This window comes from Condylura cristata, unplaced genomic scaffold, assembly GCF_000260355.1.
Source record: "Condylura cristata isolate star-nosed mole 26May11 unplaced genomic scaffold, ConCri1.0 scaffold00007, whole genome shotgun sequence".
In the NCBI taxonomy this organism is placed as follows: domain Eukaryota; kingdom Metazoa; phylum Chordata; class Mammalia; order Eulipotyphla; family Talpidae; genus Condylura; species Condylura cristata.
Genome location: NW_004567108.1, coordinates 48,786,576 through 48,812,803, shown reverse-complemented (window position 1 = coordinate 48,812,803; position 26,228 = coordinate 48,786,576). Strand labels below are relative to the sequence as shown.

The 26,228-nt window shown below is 37.8% G+C and overlaps 1 protein-coding gene across 5 annotated transcripts in view; it reads left to right on the top strand.

The window, feature by feature from the left end:
• The first annotated feature begins 5,670 nt into the window (after positions 1–5,670).
• The window catches only part of IL31RA (interleukin 31 receptor A), a 48,206-nt gene continuing 27,648 nt past the window's right edge, over positions 5,671–26,228 (top strand). Inside the window, exons 1-5 of one of the 5 annotated variants that reach the window (XM_012721869.1) lie at positions 5,671–5,740; positions 15,878–15,962; positions 16,532–16,613; positions 19,312–19,429; positions 21,135–21,316. In XM_012721869.1, coding sequence (XP_012577323.1) covers positions 16,559–16,613; positions 19,312–19,429; positions 21,135–21,316 — 355 coding nt within the window. In that variant the 5' untranslated portion in view covers positions 5,671–5,740; positions 15,878–15,962; positions 16,532–16,558. Of the gene's footprint in view, positions 5,741–11,995; positions 12,112–15,778; positions 15,963–16,531; positions 16,614–19,311; positions 19,430–21,134; positions 21,317–26,228 lie in introns of those variants that run through there. The other 4 variants (XM_012721868.1, XM_004678462.2, XM_012721870.1 and 1 more) reach the window with 4 other exon arrangements.

The following is a 26,228-nucleotide window of genomic DNA, read 5'->3' as shown; positions in this document are numbered from 1 at the left end:
TGGTTTGCTTATCTTAAGTAGAAGACAATAACTGGATTTTTCTTGCTGTTCATCTCTGTCGTGATGAAATCACGTAGTTCATTCCGTTACAAAAATATTTTAAGAGAGGTACCACTGTGTAAGATGGGGGATCATAGCTGAATGCTAATGAATTGTATTTTACCAAATCTTACTCTAGTTCGCATTAGCTGCTTTGTTACCATTAAATAGCTAATTACTAAGAAACAAGGCAGAGGTCACATTTGCAATTGTAGTGGTTGAATCTGTATTATAAACATGAGTGTGAGTGACACTTGTTAACTGATCATTTTGCCCTTACAATTTACCTATTTGTCAGTTCTTTCATCTGTCTTAGTATGCTACACCACTAGACATTTATTCATGATAATACATTAATGTTTTATCACCTAATGTGTTCTTGCCAGTTAAATGCAGTGCAGGTTGTGACAATTTCATCTTAACATGTTTGTTCTTTAGCTAAATTATCTTCTGAAGTCACCAGACATCTGGATGGCAAGAAGTTTGGTTCCAGTAATTGATTTCAATTCTGTAAACAGAATTGCTGTAATAGTGCTAGAAAGTTAATACCAGAATTGAAGTAGAATATAGAATGTGTTTATGGCAAGATAAGTAAAAATTTTGTCACAATGTGACAATATTGTTATCAATATTGTTAACAATGTTAACAATATTGTTAACCTAATCCACTATTTATATTGACTACCAACAATAATTTGGTAGTTTTCTCATCTGTGTATAATTTGGTAGGAAACCCTATATTAGTGAAAATATTCAGATTCACCTATGTTTGTACCATAGTTCAATATCTTATGTACTGTGGGATAAGTTAATTTTTAAATTTTGCTTGAAACAATTTATATACATTAAAATGCATAGAACTTATTTATGGTTTAAAATTTTATTTATGTATGCTCTTTATAGTGATCACTCTAATGAAGAAGTGGAACATTTTTCTTAACCCTCTTTGCCCCTTTGTCCAGAGATAACCACTAGTCCAATTTTTTTGAACTTCATGGAGAGGGAATCAGAGAATATGTCCCTTTTTGTGTCTGACTTTCTTTAAAATTATTTTTAAAGATATTTTTGTTTATGCATACAGAATGGGTACAGGCCAGAGGTGCTGGGGCTGAGAGAAGCTTCACCAGAGACAGAATGAGGAGCAGAACAGGCAGATCGACAAAGTACACTGCTGAGGGGGGCAGTGGCCGGGTCAAGAGAAGTGTGCGTGCCATGTGGATCACTTCAAGGGCTGGGGATAGAACTCATGCTGAAGTGGCTTTAGCTTCTTAGTGCTGTGCTTTAACAAGCTGCACAACCAGGGAGGGCCTGTGTCTGACTTTTGTTTAATGGTGTTTGTGAGATTCACTCAGGTGTTAGTTGTATCAGTTTTCTTTCTTTTTATTCTGTAATATTCTGTCATGCAAATACAAGAATTTTGCATTTCTTATTGATGGTGTTTTCAGTTTTTGACTATATGAAATAAGCACCTGTGAGTATTCTTCACCAAGTCTTTTGATGAACATAAGTACTTGGTTCTCTTATCATGTATCTAAGAGTAGAATTACTGGATATAGGGTAGGAATATGTTTCACTTTTTGAGAAACAGAAGCAAAGTCTTTCCAGAATGCTTATATAACCATCAGCATTGTAAAAGTTTCTATTCGTCACACATCCTCGCCATTGCTTGTATTTTAAATTTTCCAGCCCTTTACTCTGGTTACATTTTACATTTACCTGGTGATAGGAATGTTCTCATAGAACTCTTGGCCATTTCTTTCTTTCTTCACTTGCTTACATGTCAAACCAGTCACAGTCTTGCAACTAGTACACCTACGAATTAGTAAAGATAGTGGAGAAAATAAATTTGATGGGGATCATGAGGCTCAGTAGTGATACCTAGAATTGTGCAAATATTAGTATTTTATGCTTAGGCTAAATTACAGTCATTTGGGTCACAGGTTAAATTTATGGGCCCTCTCTGGTGGTGCAGCAGATTAAAGCACAGCACTAAGAAGCTAAAGCCACTTCTGCAAGAGTTCGATCCCTGCCTACCCTGGCGGTGATCCACATGGTGCAGCAGACCTCTCCTGACCCACCTGCTGCTCCCCTCAGCAGTGTACTTCGTCGATCTGCCAGTTCTGCTCCCCACAATGTCTCTGGTGAAGCCTCTCACTGCTCCTGCACTTCTGGCCTGTACCCCAGTTCTGTATGCACAAATAAAATAAATTTTAAAAAAATCTATTTGGCTGACACTAACTGCTGTTACAATCCCCCAAACCTTAGTGGCTTAACAAGATAGAAGTGTGTATTTTGCTCACTTAACTGCCTGAAGTTTTTCCCCATAAGGAGACCTCCAAATAGAGGCATTTGGGCCAGGAATGCAGATGTGTATAAGAGTATGACTGGCCAGGGAGACTTGAATCCTAGACTGCAACAACTTTCAGAGATGGCAGTGTATTGCTTGTGCAACATGACTGATGTGACTTTACCTGTGAAGTCTGCCAGGCAAAGCCTTTAGAATTGCCCGTGGTGGGCCTGAAAATAACACAGAGAAACAGAGAGATTTAGTCAGGAGCTGGACTTCTTTTCTTGACTAGGAAATCACTTCTGGTCTTAAGATCTGAAACTCATCTATTCAGGGATACATGCTTTCCAACATTTTCATTTCTTTAAATACTGATGCATTTATAGTTGATGTCAGCCAGGAATCAGTTGTGATCTAATTGTGTGCAACTTTGTATTGGTACTTTTGGATAAAATCAAAATACCAGTATCAAAAAACCTTCAGTGTGTTAAAATGTAATCTACTTTTATGTCATCTTGTCTTAATAAGCAGTGCTTACATCAGATTTGGCAGATTTAAGCCTTTGGTATCTCCATTTTAGATCTTCCTAACCCAAGAATCGTGGATATTAAGTATAAAATCAAAAAGGAATATAATGAGACACTCTGAAGCAGGAATCCTATGATTTGGTCCATTGTTCTTAAATGGTTACCTAATATGTAATTATGAAAGCTTCCCAAGACTAAGTCACCTGTAATAGTCAACACAGTCTAACAACACCTATCAAATCTTAGGTTCTCTTTTCTAACCTCTCTCACTGGTGTTTACATTTTCTAGAGATTGCTAGAACCTTTGACCATGCCAAACCTTTCTGGGAATGACTGGAAATCTTGCTTAGTAGTTTTGGGAAGTACGTCATATGGCTGAAATGAAACTTTACCCATTTAACTGGCTCATGAGTCAGACTACTTATGAGATATTAAGAGAGAACACATAAAATGTGTTCTGCTAGTGAAATTACTCTGGTAGGCAAAGCTTTTGTGATAACTCATGTTCAGGCGTGAAAAGTGTTCTGCTAGTGAAATTACTCTGGTAGGCAAAGCTTTTGTGATAACTCATGTTCAGGTGTGAAAAGTCACCCAGATTTATTACCTAGGAGATAAACTCTCTACTCTGCCAGGTCATGCACTGTGTCATAAGCTTTGTCAGGGCGGAGCAAATGAATTAAACTACATGATGTTCTGTGGGGTTCTGCAAGATCCAGCTAGAACAATTTTTCAAAATCTGAAAGCTAAAAACCTGTCCAGGAACAAGGATTGGGGGATTCTGATGCTAGCACAGTGGTGTCCCTTTTCACTGTCATTTGTCTTCAGTAGAGTTGGATAGCAATTCCAAACATTAGGTAGAAGCAGGAAACTGAAGAACCCTGAAAGAATACATAAGGGATTTAACAGGTTAGAGTCCTTTTATAACAAATAGCTAGAATCCTTGGACAGGCCAAAACAACCTCACCTGCCATGCACAGAATCAGAGGTTTTGATACTGGAATTCTATGGAGATAAAATGGACTGTCTTCCCCTTTTATTACTATATTTTACATTTTCCATTCTCAACCCTGGGTTATTCTGATGTGCACACCTACTTAAGAACTGATGATTGGACTTCAGAAATACCGTAAATAGATGGTACGTCTCTTCTAATTCCTCTTCAAATCTGTTTTAGTTATCTATAAACCCAAAAATGATTGAACAAGAATTACATTATTTCATTATTCTTGTGGGTTAGTGGCTATCTGGGCCTTAGTTCTGGGTCACTCAAAAGTTACCGTCAAGATATTGGTTGAAATATAGTCACCTTATCACTTGTGTGGTAAGGATCTGCTTACTCAAGTGATGGCTGGCAAAATCTGATTTCTTAGAAATTGTTTCTTAGAAGCTGTTAATACAAAGGCTGCCCTGTGGGTTTCTTGTCACATGTGCCTCTCCCCAGCAGAGTTTACAACATGACAGCTGGCTTCACCAGAGTGAACAAGCCAGAGGCTGAGAGAGTATGCAGAAGACAAATTAAAATCTTAAACCTGATCTCAGGAGTGACGTCATCATTTTTGCTCTATTCTATTAAAAGTGATTCACTAGTTCCAACCCACACTGAAGAGAACATTGTACAAAAGCATGAATAACAAAAGATCATATCATTGGAGACATTTTAGAAGTCCTCTGTCACAGAATACAAAATATATGAATGATACACAATTTAGAACAAGAGTTTTAAGTATGACTGCTATTAATATTCTATCACAACTTTAAAATTCAGCTTGAATCTGGCAGTCCTATCAAATCGAATGGCAGAAAATTTGACTTTGGGTGTTTTTTTTGAGATCATTCTCACTAACACACAAACTCAGAGCTGTAAACACCCCCAAAGCTCTGGGGAAGTCCTTTAGAACAAACTACAATTCCTTGACCTCCCCTTAGTCTGGGGATGGGTGGGGATTTTCTTCCTCTTCCTCTGGCCCTTCCAGGCACTCTCATCTCCCTTTCTGTAGTACCTTTTCCATTAGTATAACCTAATCCACTTTAGACTGAGTCATTGACTTCAAGCGGACATTTCCAGTCTGTTCACATTCCTGAGTCAAATAATAAGGATCCTGGCCTCTTGTAATGGGAAAGAATGGAAAAATAAGGGTGTGGAATATTAACATCTCAAAAGTATCCTGTTGAACAGTGTATAAAGAGAAAAACCTTTTAGACACCATTTAAATATTTCACCAAGCTATCAGTGTGGCCATTACATTTCTAAGTTCCCATTTGATAGTTTCAATATCTGAGTCACTTCTAAGTTGGAGACTTTATCTGTTGAGAAATTTTGCTGAAAGGCCAGTTCATGCATAAAGATTCAAATATTATTTGTGCCTGGAAGGAGTACTCTTGTCTTGGTAGGGCATTTGCTGGCCTTGGGCTTAAGTGTACTATAGGCTGAGATTTCCTTGTGCTTAGAGTAGAAATTGGGATGCGAGTGAATAGTTCTCAGTGTTCTTGTACTTTCCTTTCTCTGTTCCTGCCTGCCAAGGCAAGGTCTCTCGCCCTCAGCAGAAGATTGTAGTTGCTGCTTAGTGCTAGGCATGTGACTGTCCTCATCAACCTAAGTCCTCCTATACAGGATGTGTGCTCCTGGACATGGAGAACATTTCTGCCTTTTCTCCCCTTGTCAAGCAGACTTTGCCCTGTGTCTGTAATTGCCCTTAGACTAGAGAGGGTTTCCTGTTTCTGCAGGTGGTACTAGACTTCTTCTGGATAGAAGCACAGGATCCTGGGCCTGGGTGACTTGACACTCTCTGCTCCATGAGTGAAGGGATTTTGCTTTAACTCTTCCCCAGTGGCAAATGGATTCTTTCCTGTGTCCTGGGGTGAGAGAATTTCCTCCCTTCTCCCAGAGGTAGGTGGTTTTTGCTTTTCTTCCTCCTACAGAAGCACCTCTGTGATCTGAGATTGAAAGGATCCTTCTCCTTTGCCATTGGCAAACTGAGCACATCCTGCTGTTGCTTTAGGAGAGGCATGGAGGGTGGGGGAGTGAGGAGTGCAGTCATCTACCCTGTTCCTAGTCTTTTTGGGGCACATTTTATGGGGGACTCTGGTAAACTGCTTGCTTGTGACTAGTCTCCCAACTATTTAAAATAGATGCACTAACCCACACTGGCTTTAAAAATTCATTACAAGTCTGGCTGACCACCTAATGTGTGCCAGCTAGTTTTTTCTTATATTCTTGCTCAACAGTAAAACAAGTTGTATATTTTGTCTCACCTTGCAAGCACTTGCCCCCCTCAAATCCATGTTACTTACTCCCTTGGGACCTCAGCTGTTTGGGCTCAAGGAAGTTCAGTATAATCAGGCTGTGCTTTTGTTATCAAGGTTGAAGAAATTTTGACATTTAAGCAGAAGTCTGTATCCAGTTTTCTATAACATCTATAACACTGAATCAGCAATCATATATTCCACAAACATACAAAGAAATAACTTCAAAGGTGAAGGCTGTACTTCAGAAAGTGCACACAGCATAGACTCACAGAGTGCTTCTTGCAAAAGCAGCAGCAAGATACATGGTATGATGACAAGATGAGAAGAAGGCACACAAATCTGCCAAGAAAAGGACCTTTGTCCCAACTTAATGTTTATACTTACATAAATACCTTGCAGCTTTTAAAGTTTATACATATAACAAGATGTAATGGTTTTCTGTGCCAACTGTTTTCCCATTCTTTCAAAATTGTTTCAGTTGTTAGTTGAGTCCTGTGGTCTCTGACTCCACCTCTAACTTGCAAAGGCTCATTTGCTGATAGTTGTTATAATAAGCATATCAGTAATAATATTGGCTGTGTTTGGATCCTGTATTAATAGTACATGCACCTAGACCTTTATTCTCTGCTCCTCTATGGCCTTAAATGTTTATGTGTGCTTTAAGTCAATTCTCATTTTTCACTTTATGATAGGTCTCACTCACAAATTTATTCTTTACTCTATTTCTCCTTACATATCCTGTGTACTTCCAGAAAATAGATTACTAGAATTGAAAGAAAAGCCCATAAATTAATTTAGCTTTTGATTCAGTAAGATATAAAATTTCCAATGAATGAAAAATTAATTTCATATAAGTTAGGAATATAAATAGAGAGGTTAAAGTGGTTAAGGAAAAAAATCTCAAGCATTTTAAATCAATTACATATACATAGGAGTTGTTAAGAGAGACATAGAAATATTATTTTTATTTATGATTTATTTATGCATATAGGAGCTGAGGTATAGGCCAGAGGGTGGGGGTTAAGAGGACTCGCCAGAGGACAGAGTGGGGAGCAGAACAGGCAGGTTGAATGAAATACACAGCTAAACAGCAGGCAAAACAGGAGAGGTCTGCTGTGCCATGTGGGTTCAACCTCCCACATGGAGGTTGAACCACAAAACTCCTATGTGACATGGGTCTTGGTGTGGTGATTTTTAAAATCTGATTCCAAAAGCAAAAATAATTAAGTGGAGGTACCTTAAACTAAAAAGCTTCTGCACAGCAAAGGAAATCAACAAAATAAAAGGCAACCTACTGAATGGGAGAAATGCTTGCAAATCATATCTTCGTATCTCTGCTAATAGGTTAATATCCAAATGCTATAAAGGATTTAAAGGATTAATACAACTCAGTAGCAAAAAAAAAAAAAAAAGAAAAGAAAAGAAAAAGAAAAGAAACAATCTGATAAAAAGTTGTCAAAAGATCTGGATAGTCATTTCCTTAAAGACATAATGATAGCTAACAGGCATATGAAAAGATGGTCAGCATTACTAATTAGGAAATGCTAATCAAAAACACTTTAGCATGGCTAGTATCAAAAAAGTAAGGAGTAACAAGTGTTGGAGAGGATGTAAAGACAAGGGAACATTTGTACTGAGTTGTGAATTGTCACAACCACCATGAAAAACATGGGAGTTTCCTCAAAAAATTCAGAATGGGGCTACTATATGAATTAGCAGTTCCATTTCTGAGCATTTATTTGAAGACTGTGAGAACACTAATTCAAAAAGATACATGTGCCCCTATGTTCATTGTAGCATTATTTGTAGTTGCCAAGATAGGGAAACAAGCTTTGTGTCCATTGATGGAAAATGGATAGTGAAGATGTGGTATATATACATTGTAGAACTGCTAAGTGAAATAAGAGAAAAATACAGGAAGACTTCATTCCCTGTAATATAAAAGTAAAATCTAGACAAAATTGAAATTCATAAGTTAGTTGTTATCAGAGGGAAATGGCTTAAGGGCTAGGTGAAACAGGTAAAGGATGTCATAGTGTAATCAAGGATGGAAATTAGATTTTGGTGGTGATCGTTTGTAAGGTAGTGAATTATATTGTACACCTGAAAATTACATAATCTTACAAACTAGTGATACCTCAGTAGTAAAGTGTGATACATACATACTTACATTTTGGGGTATTCTGCTGAATACCTTGCTATTTGTGCTGATATGGTTGGTCCTCAAGGGCATTCTGCTAAGTGAAATGAAGCAAACAGAAAAAGACAAACACTGTGGGTAATGTATGGTTACAGATTAATTAGACTTATCATGGTGGTGGTTTTGAAATATATGCAAATATGAAATTATGTGGTGTAACTAAAAGTATTACCTGTCTATAAGTGAGTGGATTTTTAGAGTGAAGAAGCAGCTATAGATCACACATAATTTGGGTATGAAAGATTGCTTGAGATTTGCAAGGCACAGACTGATCTGTTATTCTTATCACGATATTTATGGAGTGCTTAATATAGTGCCAAATGTCTAGCTGCACAAAAACATGACAGGACTTCTTTGGTCTTGGGGAACTCCCTGTGGTGCTTTACTTTAGGACAAGGTGTATTTATCAACCCTGTGAATGGGTGGGGCAGCAAGCAGGATGGGGCATGGGGAAACTGGAACAGAGCTAGTGGTAGGCCTGAGGATCTGCATTTCTAAACAAGCTCTTAGTTAATGTTCATGTAGTGGACTACACTTTGAAAAACACTTCTGGAGCAAATGGGCGCTCAGCCAGTAAACAATTAAAGAAAAGAGTGATTATCCTTGTAATTTGGTTTCCCATGTTTTATTTTTTTTTCTAGATACAATGATGTGGAAAAGGCTTTTAGTATTTGTAGAATTAGTTATGTGAAAATACAAATTATATTTTCCATTTGTGGGTTTTAAAGAAACATTTTTGAAGATTAATTGATGGGGTAATTGCTTGAGAGATTTGTAGTTTCCCAGAAAGCATATTATTACATTAGTGGTTGGCATGAAAATGTAATGTAGTCCATTTGTGAGAGCTTCTTTGGAAAGTTATATGACTCTTTGGCAGGAAGAGGAATACTGACAGCTGAAACAGTTGAAACCATAGATAACTGGCCTAAATTAACTCTCTCAGAGAAAGAGAGACTAAAGCAACCTAAAGGTTATAATTATGATACTGAATTTGTGTATTATATTACTGAATTTTGATACTACAATACTAAGAACTGTATTAGTACTAGCAATTAATTATATTAGTATTTACATTTATAGTGTGTTATATAGAATATAATTCATTAGTCTTTACAATACTAGAAATTTTGTCCAGATGGAGACTTAACTTTATAATCAGATAGGCCACTTGTATACAGGCAGGTAATTGAGAAATTCCTGAGCTCCTTATTCCCCACCCATAACATGAGGGACACAGAAACACTCTGTGCCCCACAGACATTTAAAACCTCACCTGACCCCAAGCCCTGGGAGAAAGGTGCTTTGGCACTTGAGCTCCCCTTTCTCCATTGTCAGACCTTAATGAAGATGTTGCTCTGGACTTTACTGAACTCCGCTGGTGGGCTGTTAGCTTTCAGTCACCAGAGACTGGATCTTCTCATTTAGATTGGTGACATTACTGCTGTCCTTGGAGCCTTAGCAAGTAGCCATTGGTCCTGCTGCAATGGGGAAACAGAGACCATGACATGAAAGGGTCTCTAAACAACCTCCATTCACACCCATCCTCAATTTGGAGATAACACACACACATCCCTCTTCTTTATCCTGATCTCTCCAGTATAGACTTTGTTTCACAGTTAGGGTGCTTTCGAGAAACTAATCTGTTGCTACGTTTTCAGCCAGCCCTGCCATATCTGCACCCCTGCTGCCAGAACCTCGTCGTAGCTCTCTCTAAGAGCCTTCAAAAATGAAATCAATTTACTTTAACAAAGCATAAAAAGAATTTGGGTGATTTTAGTATTAGGTGAAGGTGAAGAGGCTCGGCAGGTGAACAAGAAAATAGAAACAAAATAACTTCAGGAAAAATAAAAAAATCCTTGTCCAAATAGGAAGAAAAATACGACATAATTTTAAGGAATCGAGAGTTAAGGAAAAGGTAACTCAACTGATTTTGATTGTCAAAACAGACTTAAATCTTGCATTAGTTTGAGAAACATGGGACATCTCTTTCTACGTGTGCAAAACACTATCTGGTTCTGTTGTGATTACTGATTACATAATCATAAATGCTATTTGTTTAAGTTTTAGAATAACATGATACATGGGTGACATAATTAAAGTAACATAAAAATTGTAAGCTTTGAGAATATAATTTATAACTGAAGATTTTCAAAGGACTAGGAGAGAAGAGAAAGCAAGGCTAGACTGAAACTCTAGAGTAACAAAAGTCCTATAGAAATAACAGAAGGAGCTTCCTTTTAAAAAGTAGAAAACGTAAAATTAATGATAATTTATTTTAACTTAATGTATTAAAGATGTTATTTCAGTGTGTAACCAGTATCAGCTGTGGCCATAAATTATTGCAAACATCAATGGTAAGAACATCGGACTTTCATTTTCTCACAGTTCTGGAAGCCAAAGATCCAAAATCAAGGTACCTTTCCTCTTCCATTTCTTACAGACACTGGCCATCAGATTTGAGGCCACACAAATCCAGGATGTTTACATCTAGGGATTCTTACTTAATTGCATCTGCAGAGACCCAAATAAGTTCATATTGGGAAGATCTAGATGGACATATCCTGTGAGGGTCCATTATTCCATACTCTACAAGAGTTAGCTAAGGACTTTTAGGCCTCACCCCAGGTGCCATTACTTGTTATTTCATAATTTTGTACATTTCCAAGTAATGGTCTGCTAAAAAGTGCCTTTTTATTATTTTCTGGGCTCCACATCCCATAAAGCAGGATTAATGGCTCCCCTTTCCCATTTCCTATAGCACTTTATACACACCTCTTTGGCTGCACTGGTTTATAGCACCTTGCTTACATGTCTGATTTCCCACTTAAGTGGTGAACTTTTCCAGGGTGGAGCTCTACCTCACTCAGCTTTGTTTCCACAGTGTCTAGCACAATGAAGTATGTTTGTGGAAATGGATTGAAAGGCGGGAACACAGGATTGAGTCTCTCCCACTCCAACCTCAGGTGCTAGTTTATGTAAGAGTCTTCATTACTGTTCAGTCAGTTCTGTCTCACTCTGCTCTCTGTTACACACTCATCTAAGTAACCCTTTGCTTCATAGAAATGAAGAGGCTGCTTTGAGTAAATTTCTCAATTGTTTTGACCTCTGTTTTCTTGCCTAGGAATAAAAAGCATACTTTATTTCTAAAAATTAAATAAAATGCTACTGATGTCATCAGATTGTTTAATGGAAGTCACTTGAGATTAGTTAAATTCCTCATACTGCGCCTGGCACACAGGAAGTGCTGCATGTGTTGTTATCATTAATAGCCATAATATATTTCTAAATGAATGACTTAGCCAGGGTCCCTGCCTTTCAGTTCAATAAGCTTTCCTAAAGATATAAATAAAATTAGAAGCCTTTTTGTTGGCTTAGCTACCAGTATTTTCTTCATCTCCTTTGTTTAAAGATAAGTACATGATTACATGTTTCTCTTTTCAAGCCAAAGATACTCTCAGCATTTCACCCATTACCACATTTGTAAGGACTTCCTGAATAGAAAAATTAAAGGTTAGTCATTCCTTTGTTTATGGCACTTTTCCTGTAAAGTTGTGTGGTTTCACAGAAGCTAAAGTTTGTTTTTGTTGGTGGTGGTTACATTAATGCACTCCATTTCCCAGCATAAGTGGGTGAGTGTCACCCTGACTGGGGTAGAGTTTAAAAGCACAGGGACCCCTAGGCAATCAGTATTCACATTTTATATAGATAGATTCCATATTTTCTCTCTGTCCTGCCTTGTGCTACAAGGGACAGAGCAGCAGTGATTCCATTCCGCTGAATCAGCAGCACACCTGGGACCACCCACACATCAGGTGAGTACCATACTGTTTAGAAGAATCTGATAATCCAAACTTGTAAAATAGGCCTCTTTTTCCATTAGGGAAAGGTTTTCTTTTTCCCTGTTCTCTTCAGTAAAACTATGGGTCAGAGCCTACCACAGGATTACTTCTTAGTTAGACTGGTTGCTGCTAGTTAAAGGGGATCTAATCTTTTAGCAGTCAGTATTTTGAAATACGGAAGGGTGGGTGGAGAATTACAAGGGCCAAAGTTCAGGATTGGGGAAGATATATGAACAATAAGGGCTTTATCTTTTAGGAAACTTTAAGAGAAAATTAGACCTTGGAGAGCCAGGAGAAAACCCCTGTGTGTACTCTTTATGCCAGGATGACTGACAGTGAATATTAGCTACAGTTTGATTTTTGTGGAAAGAGTCTAAGCTTTAGAATAAGGCAGCCATGAGCATGAACCCCAGCTATGCCACTTAACAAAGGATCTGATTTTTGGACTGGTTATAGAATATCACTGAGCCGCAATTGCTATATTGTGAAGGAAGATAATCTACAAAATATTTTTGTCATGTAATTAGTGCTTTGTAGACTCACTCTCACATCATGGTTGTGCTTCTGTCTTGTTGCTGAGTGTATCAAAATGTTCTTTATATAAGGTAGTTGGCACCTAAAAATATAGACTTCAAATGTCCTTTCAATGTCTCATTTTGTACAAGATACAGAATCAATTCCCTCATCCCTAAAGAAAGGATACTATTAGTTGAATTGTCAATATTTGACTGTTGTAGACTTACCATTTCATATGATTCATTACTCAACCAAAACTTATCTGCCTCATTTACCTCAACTTCAACAAGGATCAAATGAAATAATATGAATGATTTAAAAGTGCTTTGTAAAAATAAGGCTATTATTATTAATGCAGGCTCCAAATCTACTTATAACAGAGAATGTAAACAGAGGGCCCTTCTACTTGATCATTAAAAGGAAAAGCTAAATCAACTCTTCCTAGTGGGTAGGAAATTTGCAGGGACTGCAGGAGGCTGGGAGCTTGCTGTTTGGTTTTTCTCTCCCACTGTTGATAGGATCTGAGGCTCACGCTCAGGTGCTGTCCATACAACTTACTCCTTTCTTCCTTGTCCACCCTTAAAATTCCCAGTCCCAATGGGATCAGAACCAGGATGGGAAGAGTACACTGGACTATGGTGATGGCACATAGGTGAAATGGTGGTGGAAAGGCCATGGGGATTACAACTGAGATGAAAAAAATGTACAAAATGAAGAATAATTTTATAAAAAGTATTAAAAAAAATTCCAGCCCCATACTATGCATTCAATATGTTGAATGAATGAATGAAAGTAGGACCAACCTTGGGAAAGTCACCATGCAAATTTTTGTCTAGGTGAAATGAGATGAAACTTGGCATCCAGGATACAACCTTGAGTAGAAGCTGATTTACCAAAGGGTGGTGCAAGGTTTTATTTTCCTTATCTTTGTAATTGAATTATAATCATAGGTAGTTTCTTCTAATAAAAGTTTATGTTACTAGAGGAAAAATAAAAAACCTTTATCAGTGTCATAACACGCCTGAAAATGGAAGCGTCTACATTTTATAGACCAGTGAAAGATTGATACTGTTAATCCAGAAATTCAGTAATGAGGGGGACTGAGGAGGCAGGATAATTTTACATGATTAAATGTTTAGCATCTATTGGCAGAGGCAGTATGTCCTCTGTTTACTCCCTTTTGCCTCTGGAGCCAGCTGTTGCCTAGAGCCAGCAAAATTGTTTGATTTGTGTCTTGTCATTGTACTAACAGTAGCTGTTCCCAGGTTTATACCTTTAGAGATAAGACACCGCAAGTTAGTTGAGTGGCATTACTGTATATTCTAAGAGTCTTTTAGTCCTTCATGGAATTTTCACTGTGTTGAGAATTTTAAGGTTGTATTAAATAATATATACAAATACATTAATTCCTTATTTCTAGATATAATTTAATACTCCTGAGTTTTTAAGGTTATTTTTAATTCTACAACATGAGATGCTAATTTTAATGATCATTAATTAATGACTATAAATTACTTTTTAAAGGTTTGTTTTTATTTATGCATATAAGAACTGGGGTGCAGGCTGGAGGTATGGGGGATGAGAGGATTCACCAGAGACAGCGTGGCGAGCAGAACAAGCAGGTTGACTGAAATAAACTGCTGAGGGAAGCAGCGGGAGAGACAGGAGAAGTCTGCTACTCCATGTGGGTCAGCTCCCTGGCCAGAGAACAATCTCATGCTGCTGTGGCTGGCCATAGCTTGATAGCTCTGAGACTTTAACCGCTGAGCCACCAGGGAGGCCCCTGTAAATTAGTATTTTATTCAACATTTATTGATAAAATTTTACAAATACAAAACTTTTGTTAAATAATGATTTTTAGTTTTAGCATCTGTAACTATTTAATCAGTAGTGAAACTGTCAGCATCATTATTTTTATAGATATTTCATGGGCCTCCTCCCATTACTCATAGGCTCTTAGGACTTGTAGATAATGGGAACTTCTTACCACCAAGTTGGTTTAAGTGCCTGATGCACTGTTACACCAATTACTGAACAAGAGGGTTCCAGAGAGAAATGCTTTATGAACGGGGAAATGGTGCTGTCTTTGTGAGCCAGCCTCAGCTAAAATCACCAAGAATGAAAAGTCTGAGGTTGCTTTTTTTTAAAAATAGGAGTGACACTTGCAACTATTAAATATATCTATAATGTGCAGAAAAGTGAGAGATGCTCCGAGATCTAAGATTTAATCAGAATAAGAAAAATATGAATTAAAAGAAGTTTCTAAATGGGTTAAAAAAAATAGAAGTAGGTACATTCTGGGGCTAGAAAAGGGTATATATATGTATATAGAGAGAAGTTGGAGAAACAAATTCACTATTTTGAGAAAGTGCATAAATCAAAAGAATGTTTCAGCAACTAGCTATTTTGGCAGGGGCTCAGGTGGTTGTGCCAGTGATCTCAGAGTCAATTCACCCTGTTCATCTTTGCCAGCCCTGCTGCCTCCAGATCCAATCTCCTGGTGCTAGAAACAGGCTTGCCCAAGAGAAAGGTTTCCTTTTAAGGAGGTTATTTAGAGAGTGCTACTCCTTGATTCTTATATCCAGTAACGGCTAAAGGCTAAGTTGGCTAAGAGGTAGAGGAAATTTAGACAACATTCTGAATAATTAAGCATTAAGAATTTATTGATGTTATGATTAATTTTTAAAGAGCATATTTTCTTCATTGAGAAATTACAGAATTTCCTTTTAAGTTTTGTATTTAAACAGTTGTTTCTTGAAACAATAGATAGTGCTGTTGAAAGCAGGTGGTAACTATTGCTGTTTTGTAATCAGGCTTTTATTGTTTCCTGATGGTATTTTTTATTATTAGAGAGCCAAGTTCTCATTTTGACTAATACCTTAGGCATTTTCAATTAGTTAGGTCTTTCAATGGGTTTATATATAAGGAAATTTTGTCTTGTGGTTTTCTCCAGAAATGTTGCATTGTGACTTTTCTCAAATGATTTATTTAGTTGAAAACCTTCCCCCCCCACCCCCCACTTTGTAATGATTTGTCAGATGAGAATGTAGCACAATTTATTTCTTCCTGAGAGAGGAACTGCTTTTACATTTGACTTTTTTTTTTTTTTTTTTGCTTTACTTAGCCTTAGACTATCCTGCCATTTCACCTGGGATGAGATGAGCCAGAAGTCTTAGGCTCTAATTCAGCCTACAAATAATATCGAATGTTTATCACATGCCAGGTACTGCTTTACATCTTAAGCCTCCAGAGAGAAATGAGAGAAACTTTACTCTTCAGAAGCACCTAGTATATAGAGACACCAACAGGTAAAACTGCTAACTGTCTTTCTGTTTCTATGTGATATGTGCCATAGGGGGTACACGGGGGAGGGACTGCTTGGATAACTCCATCTGGGGTTTCAGCAAGGGTGTTAGAGAAACTGAATACATAACATCAGAAGGAAGTTCGAGAAGGTTATCCTTGAGCTGAGTTTGGAAAGAGGGATTAATTTGCTAGGAATAAAGGTGAAGGGACATTGTAGGGAAAAGGAACTGCACAGATAAAGCCTGGTGTTTTGTGAAACTATGAGTTGTTCCGTTTGGCTGGAGGATTCAGGATCCAGGCAAAAGCTGGAAAATGGCCTCAGATCTGTGCAAGTACATTTTTCTGGAGTATATTCTTGGTGGCTGACTGGCTTTCTGTATTATATACTAGAAAGAAATTATGGACAAAATAAAACTGTTGATGGAGTAGTTGTGAATGTGATGGTAGTGAAAATACTAACACATAAATTTAAAAAAGACTTCCTCAAAATCCCTAGAATCTGTTTATCGCTGGAAATAAATGTGTTGAAAGAGATAGGAAGCAAATGAAGTCTGATTGTGGATATTTTCAGCTCTCTCCCACAGCCTCGTCAGGAATAATGTTGGCCTGGGTGTTGTGGATGCTCCCTTTACTCGGCAAATTCAGCCTGGCAGGTAGGTCAGCCTAGTCCTTTTATGGATCATGTGATTCTTATTGCCATCTTTGGACAAGTATTGTTGATTTTAGACCAAAGGGATACCTGCACTATGCACACACTTGGATGGGTAACAGGATTTGTGAACTCTGGATTACTATGGGCAGGCATGTATACTGTATACTGTATATGAAAATTGGTTGAGATGGGCTATCTTTTTTTTCTCTATCACAGCACAATTTATTATATTAAGAATAGAAATGAACTAAACATACAAGAAGAAAAGCTGGGTTAGTTATATCTATAGTGAACTGTGCATGCTTGTAAAATGATCAGGTAGGTGACTTTATTATATGTTACTAAGATAAAAATTCAGATTACAGGCTTTTATAGTAGAATATTTGTCTTTACTAGGTACTTGTACATGTTGGAAAACATGTATGTATTGCGCATCTGCTTCTTATTAAGTTCTGAAGTGATTCCAAATGTATAAAAAATTACCATTCTACCAAAAACTTTTCCCCTAAGCCATTTGAAAATAAATTGCTGATAGGAGAGACCTGCGTAGACCCCTCTTAGTGTTTGTATCCACCCCTGGAATTAGAGAAACATGAAGTCCAGCTCTTGACTGTTGCTGTGGAGGGAAGGGGGCCACTGTGGAAGTAACTGCACGTCCAGGCTCTGGTCACCTCAGGTGCCTCTCACGATGGCTCTGATCTGCCTCTCCCTGATAATGAGTGATGCTGAGCAGCTTATCATTTGCCTGTTGGCCATCTGCAGCTCCTCTGTGGAGAAGTGTCTTTTCAGCTCTTCCTGGGCTATCATATATTTTAAAATAAAAATTTTTTTGCACCACCTACCCCTTTGACATTTGCCCTCTCCCTCCTCCCTTTTAAACTTGTAAATCTCACTATGGTGATCAGTAAAACTGCTAGCTTGTAATTATTTTGGTTCATCAGTTCATTAACTTTTATTCCTTATTTTACTACATAGATGAATGAGTATCTGTATTCATATTTCTTACTTGCTTTGCTACACATAATTCCCCCAAGCTCCTTCTGTTTTGCTGTAAATTATAATATTGCATCTTCCTTAGGGCTGGAGAGTGTCCTCTCTGTGGCTTTACCACATCTTCTTGATTCAGTTTCCATAATTTTTTAGACTATTCAAATTTTTTGCTTCCTCTTGGTCAGTCTTGGTAAACTCTATTCTAGAATTTTGCATTTTTTTGTTAAATAGTCACAGATGCTAAAACTAAAAATCATTATTCATAGTAGGCATTTATGATCCTTTCTGTATTATCTACAGTGGTTTATCTTCTTTCATTTATCAATGTTTTCTCTCTGTTAGCTTACCTAAAGGCTCAAAGAACCTCTTAGTTTCATTGATCATTTAATTTTTCTGATTTCTATTTCATTTATTTCTGCTGTAATTTTTATTATATCCTTCCTTCTGCTAAGTCTTCACCTTGTTCTTTTTCAATTAGCTTCAGGTGTAATTTTAATGTGTGTATTTGGGATTTTTCTTGCCTCATAATATAAACCTGTATTGCAGATAACTACCCTCTTAAACCCACTTTTATGCAGCCACAAATTCTTATAGCTTACACCCTATTTTTAGTAGTCTTCCAGGCTTTTTTAAATTCTGCTTACATTTTCTCTTTGGCTTGGGGGTTATTGAGCAGCATGTTGCTTTATCTCCATGTGGTTAAAGCTCTCCTGACCACTTGCAGAAATCAGTTTTTGCTCCCAATTATCTATTTAAATACTTATTCTATTTTTTTAAAAGAATTATTTATGCAAAAACCAGGGTACAGGCAGAGGTATGGGGGTAAAAGGATTCACCAGAGACAGAGTGGGAAGCAGAACAGTCAGACTGACAGAAATACACTGCTGAGGGAAACAGTGGGCAGGTCAGGGGAGTTCTGCCATGCCATGTAGGTCACTTCTCTGGGTCGGGATTGAACTTGTGCTTGTAGTGGCTGTAGACAGCTTCATAGTGCCATGGTTTAAACCATTGTGACATCAGGAAGGGCCCAAATAGTTGTTCTATTTTAAGTACTAATTATTTGTATTATGGCTCTTATCAACTCTGTTCGTTTGTCCTCTCAACTTGCCTTTTACCATATTTTGTCTCTGTCTTCTTATCACATTTTACTTAAATTATCTCCTACATAACTGGCTCCAGTTTCTTCTAGAATATCCTTCCATTGGCCTTTGCCCAATGTTGCCCTTCTAATTTTGCAACAACATCAAAATAATATGAACATAAGGAGGGGAAAGGGATATTGAGGACATCTTTTTTTTTTTTTTTCTATAGAAAGTTCTTGTAGGTGGGAATTTTTCTGGTGAACAAAAACATTTTCCCACCATTTCTTAGGGGGAAATTTAATGAGTATTTTCTAGAGTAGGGGAAACTTATTTCTAGAAATATAAGAATATGAGGGGGTTTTTTTTGTTTGTTTTGTTTTTTGAGGATGTGGAGGAAGGGTTGGGGGGTATGTGGCAAATCTAGTCTTCAATTTTCTATTTCTGAAAATTTGAAGTTGGATTTTGAGAAACTTTAAGAGTTACAGAAAAAGTAACAAGCCCAGAGTTGCTGTATTGATTAGGAAAGCTGTAGCCAACACATCCAGCTTTTAATCAGTCTGTTTTCATCAAAATGTGCAATGTTGGGAATATTTGTCATGTACTGAAGTTACTGTTTTTTTTTCCTAGTTCTGCCAGCTAAGCCTGAGAACATTTCTTGCATCCTTTATCATAGGAAAAATTTAACTTGTAATTGGAGTTCAGAAAAAGAAGCCAAGTATACATGGTACAGTGTTAAGAGGACTTAGTAAGTATGGGAGCTTGTGTGCTATGGGAGTGTGGAAAGGAAACAGACTTCTGGCTCAGTCATGATTCAGATTACTTCTATAATGTCACTCACTCTTACACCCAGAGGCTGCGGTAATGTTGCTGCTACCTGCTGCCATGCTGACAGCATTTGTTAACTACAGAGGGAGGGAGGTGGGCCCATGTGTAGCCTCCTCTTAGAGCTGCCAAAAGGCTGAGAGGAGCCAGCAGTTTAAAGCACAGTGAGAATTCTGTGTATCTACTGTATTCAGCTATATTCCTCCTTCTCCCAAAATGTGTTATAAAAGTGCTCACTCTTCATAACTCCAGCTCTACTCAACAGGATTGTAAACTAAGAGGCAGATTTACCTCAGTTTGCCAGCAATTTGCTGTGTGATCCCTGGTCCACAGTACCCCATCATGATAGTAATTCCTTAAGATTTCACAACTTCAGGCACCCCTTTTAACTCAATTGGGCTAAAAATTATACTTTTAAAATTACAATTCTAACCCAAAACTAGATATCTTAGTAAATCTGTGCAGGGATGTTGTAAAAATAGTTGTGTTGCCCTAGGAATGAAGCCCATGATGGGAAGTACTGGAAGATGACCTTCTATCCTTTTCCATTTCAGAAAGGGAATCTGTAGCTCTAAGTTTTTGTTTTGTTTGTAAATACAAGATCTCAAAGACATTCATTTCCATGCCTTGGAAACTGGTAACTGGTATCGTAAGTGAAATCCTTTTCATGTTTTAGAGCAGAAGAAAGTGAAAAAAAAAAAAAACAACCCAAAACAATATTGTTTGCAGTACTGATATATTAATGAATATGTCAGAGTGATGATTTAAAACACGGGTCAACCAATATGTTTTATAGAGCCAGATAGTTACTTAATATTTTAGGCTTGGAGGGAGATCAGCTCTGTCAAACTTAACACTATCCAGGAGCTGCTGTAGACAGTATATAAACCAGTAGACCTGATTTTCCCCCACAGAACCTATTTATGAACACTGTAATTTGAATTTTATATCATTGTCACATGCTGTGAAATATACTTGTAATTTTTTTCAGTCATTTAACAACATAATACCTGCTCTTAACCCTAGTGTTATATGAGAACAGGAGGTAGGCTCTGATTTGCTACTTCAGAAAATAAGAATGACAGAGGTGCAATAATTTGTGATCCAAATGACTTACCTTTTCCCAATCTTTTTAGTTCTAGTCTCAGTGGTAAACAGGAAGAACCTATAAAATGAAAATCTGGAGACCTCCATAGAGTTACTCCTATTTTTGTGTTTTAAGGAATAATCCCCCTTCCCTCCTTCCACCAGATCATTAAATATAGATAAATTAAAAACTGTCATTTAAAATTGCATATATGTGTCTATCTTAATCAACAAATGCTCTTTTTATTTTCCTTTTAAAAATAAGTTCTCAAGGTTAGAATTTGGAGTTCATGTCACTTTTATAGTAGGAAAAATACATTGTGAATACAGCTTCTGGTAAGCTTACAGCATTCCCAGATGGCCCCCATGGTTCTCAGGCAGGCAGGAAGCAGGTAACTTATCTCTGCTTGGGGGTGGAGAGAGAGGCACAAATCCTGAACTGTAAAGTTCTGGAGAAAGCCAGAGGGAAAATAATAAATGTATGCTTAATAAATGTATGACAGCTGTGCCAAACTCATGTTGAATTACTTTTTCTTTTAAAGCTCTTTTGGGAAAAAAAGTGATAATTGTACAACTAATAATTCTAGAAGTGAAGATCATGTTTCATGCTCTTTTCATTATCCAAGAGTAACCCTACCAGATAATTACACCATTCAAGTGGAAGCTCAAAATGCAGATGGTACAATTAAATCTGATACAACTAATTGGAACTTGGAAACCATCCGTAAGTGTCATTTGATATTTTATAAATTCTTTCAATAAAAGTTACTCCCCTTTTTTTAAAAGTAGACTTAAAATCCAAGTATAGAATACATATCTATTATGTATATGCAAAAAATTTGTCTTATTGAAGAAGGAAAGAAGAGAATATGGGAGGAAAGAAAGAAAGAAGGAATGACCAAAAGGAAAATTAAAAGGACCAGAAGAAGATATTTTTCTGGTTCTCAATTTCCTCTTGCAGCTTGTCCTTTGAGTTATAATTAAAGGAAAAAAGCATTTTTTTAATATAATATAATAGTTTATTTTTACATCATTTTGTACATTTTTTTTTATCATCTCAACTGTAATCCCTGTGGGTTTCCCATCACCGAGTCACCCATATGCCATCACCATAGTCCTGTGCACTTCCCTCCCCCACCCCGTTTGATCCCATTCCCCACTCCACCCCCACAAAATGCCTCTGGTATATGACTGTTCATTATTTTTACTATTTTCTCGCCTGGTCCATTAACTCCTGCTATGAGCAAAACCATCTGGTATTTTTCTTTCTCTTTTTGGCTTATCTCACTAAGCATGATCTTTTCCAGCTCCATCCAAGTTGTTGCAAAAGTCATGTGTTTCTTTTTTTTTTTTTTTGGTTGCTGAATAATATTCCATTGTATATATGTACCACATCTTTTAATCCAGTCATCTACTTTTGGGCATTTGGACTGCTTCCATGTTTTTCCAATTGTAAATAAAACAGCAGTAAACATGGGGGTGCAGATATCTTTTTGAATCAGTGTTTTTGTGTGTTTTGAGTAGATACCTAGGAGTGGGATTGCTGGGTCGTAGGGAAGCTCCATGTTTAGCAGTTTGAGGAACCTCCAAACAGCTTTCCATAGTGGTTGTACTAGTTTGCATTCCCACCAGCAGTGCAGGAGAGTTCCTTTTTCTCCACATCCTCACCAACATTTGTTGTTGCTAGTTGTTTGAAGATGTGCCATTCTCACTGGGGTGAGGTATCTCATTGTGGTTTTAATTTGCATCTCCCTTATTACAAGTAATGTTGAACATTTTTTCATATGCTTGTTGGCCATCTGCATTTCCTCTTTGGAGTAGTCTCTTTTTAGCTCTTCTGCCCATTTTTTGGTGGGGTTTTTTACTTTATTTTTGTTGAGTTATTAGTTCTCTGTATATTTTTGTGATCAGTCCTTTATCACTGGTTTTGTGTGAGAAAATTTTTTCCCAATTAGTGGGCTGTCTGTTTTTTGTAATGTCTCTTTTGCTGTACAGAAGCTCTTTAACTTGATGTAGTCCCATCTATTTATCCTTGCCTTCACTATTGTGGCATTGGGTGCTATCTTTAAAGATGTCGTGGAAGTGTATGTCGTGTAGTGTTTGGCCCGCCTTTGTTTCCAGGTATTTTATGGTAGGAAAAAAGCATTTTTACCCACTGCAAACATCATTGCCCATGTAGAAAAGTAAAACTTTTATTTTGAAAAATGTCTTAATAATTATTTTATCTTTTAAATTATTTTACAAAACATCATTTTTACCATTTAATTATTTTTAAGATTTATTTATTTATGCATACAGAACTGGGGTACAAGCCAGAAGTGCAGAGGCAGTGAGAGGATTCATTAGAGACAGAGTGGGGAGCAGAACAGGCAGATACCTGAAGTACACTGCTGAGGGGAACTGTGGGCAAGACAGGAAAGGTCTGCTGTGCCATGTGAATCGCCGCCCAGGCCAGGGATCAAACTTGCACTGAAGCTGCCATGGCTAGCTTGCAGTGGTGTGCTTTTACCTTCTTCACTGTTGGAGACTCTTTGTCCCCAATCACGGATTATTGGGGGGCAGAACAGGCAGGGTCTCAAGGTGGGAGTGCTGTCACCGAGTGGAGATTCCTAAAAATGGGGGAAGGGGGAAAAAGGGGAGCGGGCACCAGGAAGACATGGGAGTCAAGTTGAGTGCAAGTCTTCCTGCTGTGGTCTCAGCAGAGGTTTATTTTATACATTTCAAGCAAACAGTGGGATGACATTAGCATATGAATTGGGCTGAGATCAGGATCATCTTTTTTTAACAATTTGGTGTCCTACTGACCTTTAGGTAAGACCATAACATTCTTCTTTTTTTTTTTTATCAATGTGCTAAGTACTAAATTTTTTTTTATTACACAGTTTATTTTTACATCATTTTGCACATTTTTTTTTCCATCTCGATTGTAATCCCCGAGGGTTTCCCATCACCAGATCACCCCTGTGCCAGCACCCTAGTCCCGTGCATTTCCCTCCCTTCCCCCCCCTTCATAACATTATTCTTCAAATCAAAATTAAGATGGGTACATAAGTTCATAAAATTTAAAGCTAACATAATTATATTTATCACAGTTAAATAAAGCCCCTTTAAACCTTTAAATAAAGCTAAAATAAAGTCCCTTTAAACCTTAAATGCTACTTTATGACCTTCATTCTCATTGCAACACCTTAGAGGGTAAAGTCAAGTGGAGGACTAGGGTGGAGGTTGGGTGGAGATATGAAGAAGGATAAAGTAAGGTCATCGTCACTGGAGCTCAATTGCAAAGAGATACAGTAAAGTTCCTTAAAGCTGGATAGAGGATTTTGGTGAAGTTCCTTATTTGAAAGCTAAACAATAGAAAACTTAAGTAGTTCTTTAGAAACGGAATAGAAGGATTGTGTGAGAGAGTAGCAGATGAGATTTGGGTTCTCCTCCGGACAGTAAAAGAATTCTGATTATTCTAGTACTGCCTTGTCTTACAATATTAATTTTGTTATAATTGTTTATATTAATTAGCCAGTTGTAATATTTTGATTTCAAGCGAACTTTTCCTGTCCTAGGGCAGCGCTTGCTCACCTGAGCCAGGCAGCACCTTATGAGGCTAAGGCAGTCCAGTAGAAAACTGATGGTTGCTTGGAATATTTTGATGATTATACAAAAAAGGGGGGTCATAACATGAGCTAGTGTGGAAATTCTGATTTTTTCAAAGCATTTCCCTCCATCTGGACTCTGTCTGATGACAGAAGTTGCATAGCTTGTGTCACTGCACCACCAGAGAGGGCCTTACCACTTATTTTTTTTAACAAATGCTTTTAAGAGATATAATTCATGTGTCATAAAGTTCACTTTTTTAAAAATATGGATGACAAGTGATTTTTTTTATCATTTTCTCAAAGTTTTCAAATATCACCAGTATCTAATCCCATAATATTTGTGTTATTCCAAACAGAAACTTCATATCTATTAACAGTTAGTTCCCAATTCTTTAGTTTCCCCTTACCCTAACCTCTGTAATTATGAGTCTATTTTCTGTCTTTATAGATTTGCTTATTTGGGATATTTCATATAAATATAATGATATAGCATGTGAGCTTTGTATCTGATTGTTTTAAATACTGTATTATTAATATGCATATTGTAGTATTATCAGTACATTATTCCTTTTTATAGTTAAAAGTCCAGTGGAAGAGTATGCCACATTTTGCTTATATACATTAGTTGATGAAAATTACATTGTCTTCACTAATTTTGGTTATTGTGAATACTGCTGTTGTGAATAATTCTGTACTAGTTTTTGTGTAGACATGTTTCAGTTCTTGTAGATATACTTCTACTGAAATTGCTGGGTCATATTGTTATAGGGCACCTCAATTCAGAGAGAGGCACCCTTGAAGTCCCAAAACCTGCCTGCTCTAAGTGGGTTCTGCCATCCGCCGCAACAAGACAAAACATATAAAGCTTTAATGAAAAGTGACTTTAATACAGTGAATATACAATATGGAATACAAAGAATGTAACTTCTAAATCAAACACCTGAAGTTACCCATCCCCTCGTGGGCAAAAGTCAACCCAAAAGGGATTGGCCCAAAGCAAGGCCTGAAAGCCTGCCACAAGACTAAAGCACCTTCTGGCCGGGACCCATGGAAAAGGGTCAGAAATGGCCAGACAAATCTGAGAAGAAAAGAGCAAAATCAAAATCAATATAAACACTGCCATAGTCACCTCCCTACAGGTATCTCACCCACATCTGCCTTAACCAGTCCAGGGTCAGGAAACAAGCCCGGTTTCTTCATCACATGTTTGCTGCTCCATGTGGCTTCCTCAGGTCTCCGTCTTTTTCTCCATCTGGCCTCCTTCTCTCTTCTCTCTCCTTTTTCTCTGCTCAGTTCCACTCTCCTTCTTGGCGGGGGCAGGGAACCTGGAACTTCCCTTCTCCTAGGGACCACCCAGTTACACTACCAGTTCTGCTGACTTGGACTCCACTGGCAAGCTGAAAACCCATTGAGCACCAAAACGATCAGCTGTGAACCACCAGGTCCCCCCAGAGCCCACATGTCCGGTTTTATCCCAACCTGGCTGCTCAGCTCCGCCCTCATGTCCCTGCGTGCTTCTTCTTGGTACTGATGGGATTTGGAGTTCCAGCATCTAGAGTAGGGGTGGAGTCCATGAAACCTGTACCTGTTACAATATGACCAACTCTAACTTTTTTAAAAACTCTCAAACTAGCAAAATGAGTGCAATATTTTACCAGCAATTTGTAATTGTTGTGATTTCTCTATATCCTCATCAACAGTAATTACTCATTTTTAAAAATATTTATTTATTTACTCAGGCCCTCCCTGGTGGCATAGCGGGTAAAAGCACAGCACTAAGAAGCTAAAGCCATTTCCACATGAGTTCGATTCTAAAGCCACTTCCGCGTGAGTCCAATATCCGCCTGTCCCGGAGGAGATACACGTGACGAGGCAGACCTCTCCTGACCCACCCGCTGCCCCCCTCAGGGGAACTGGGGTACAGGCCAGAGATGTGGAGGGTGAGAGGATTCACCAGAGACAGAGAGGGAAGCAGAACAGGTAGATGGACGAAGTACACTGCTGAGGGGAGCAGCGGGCGGGTCAGGAGAGGTCTGCCGCGCC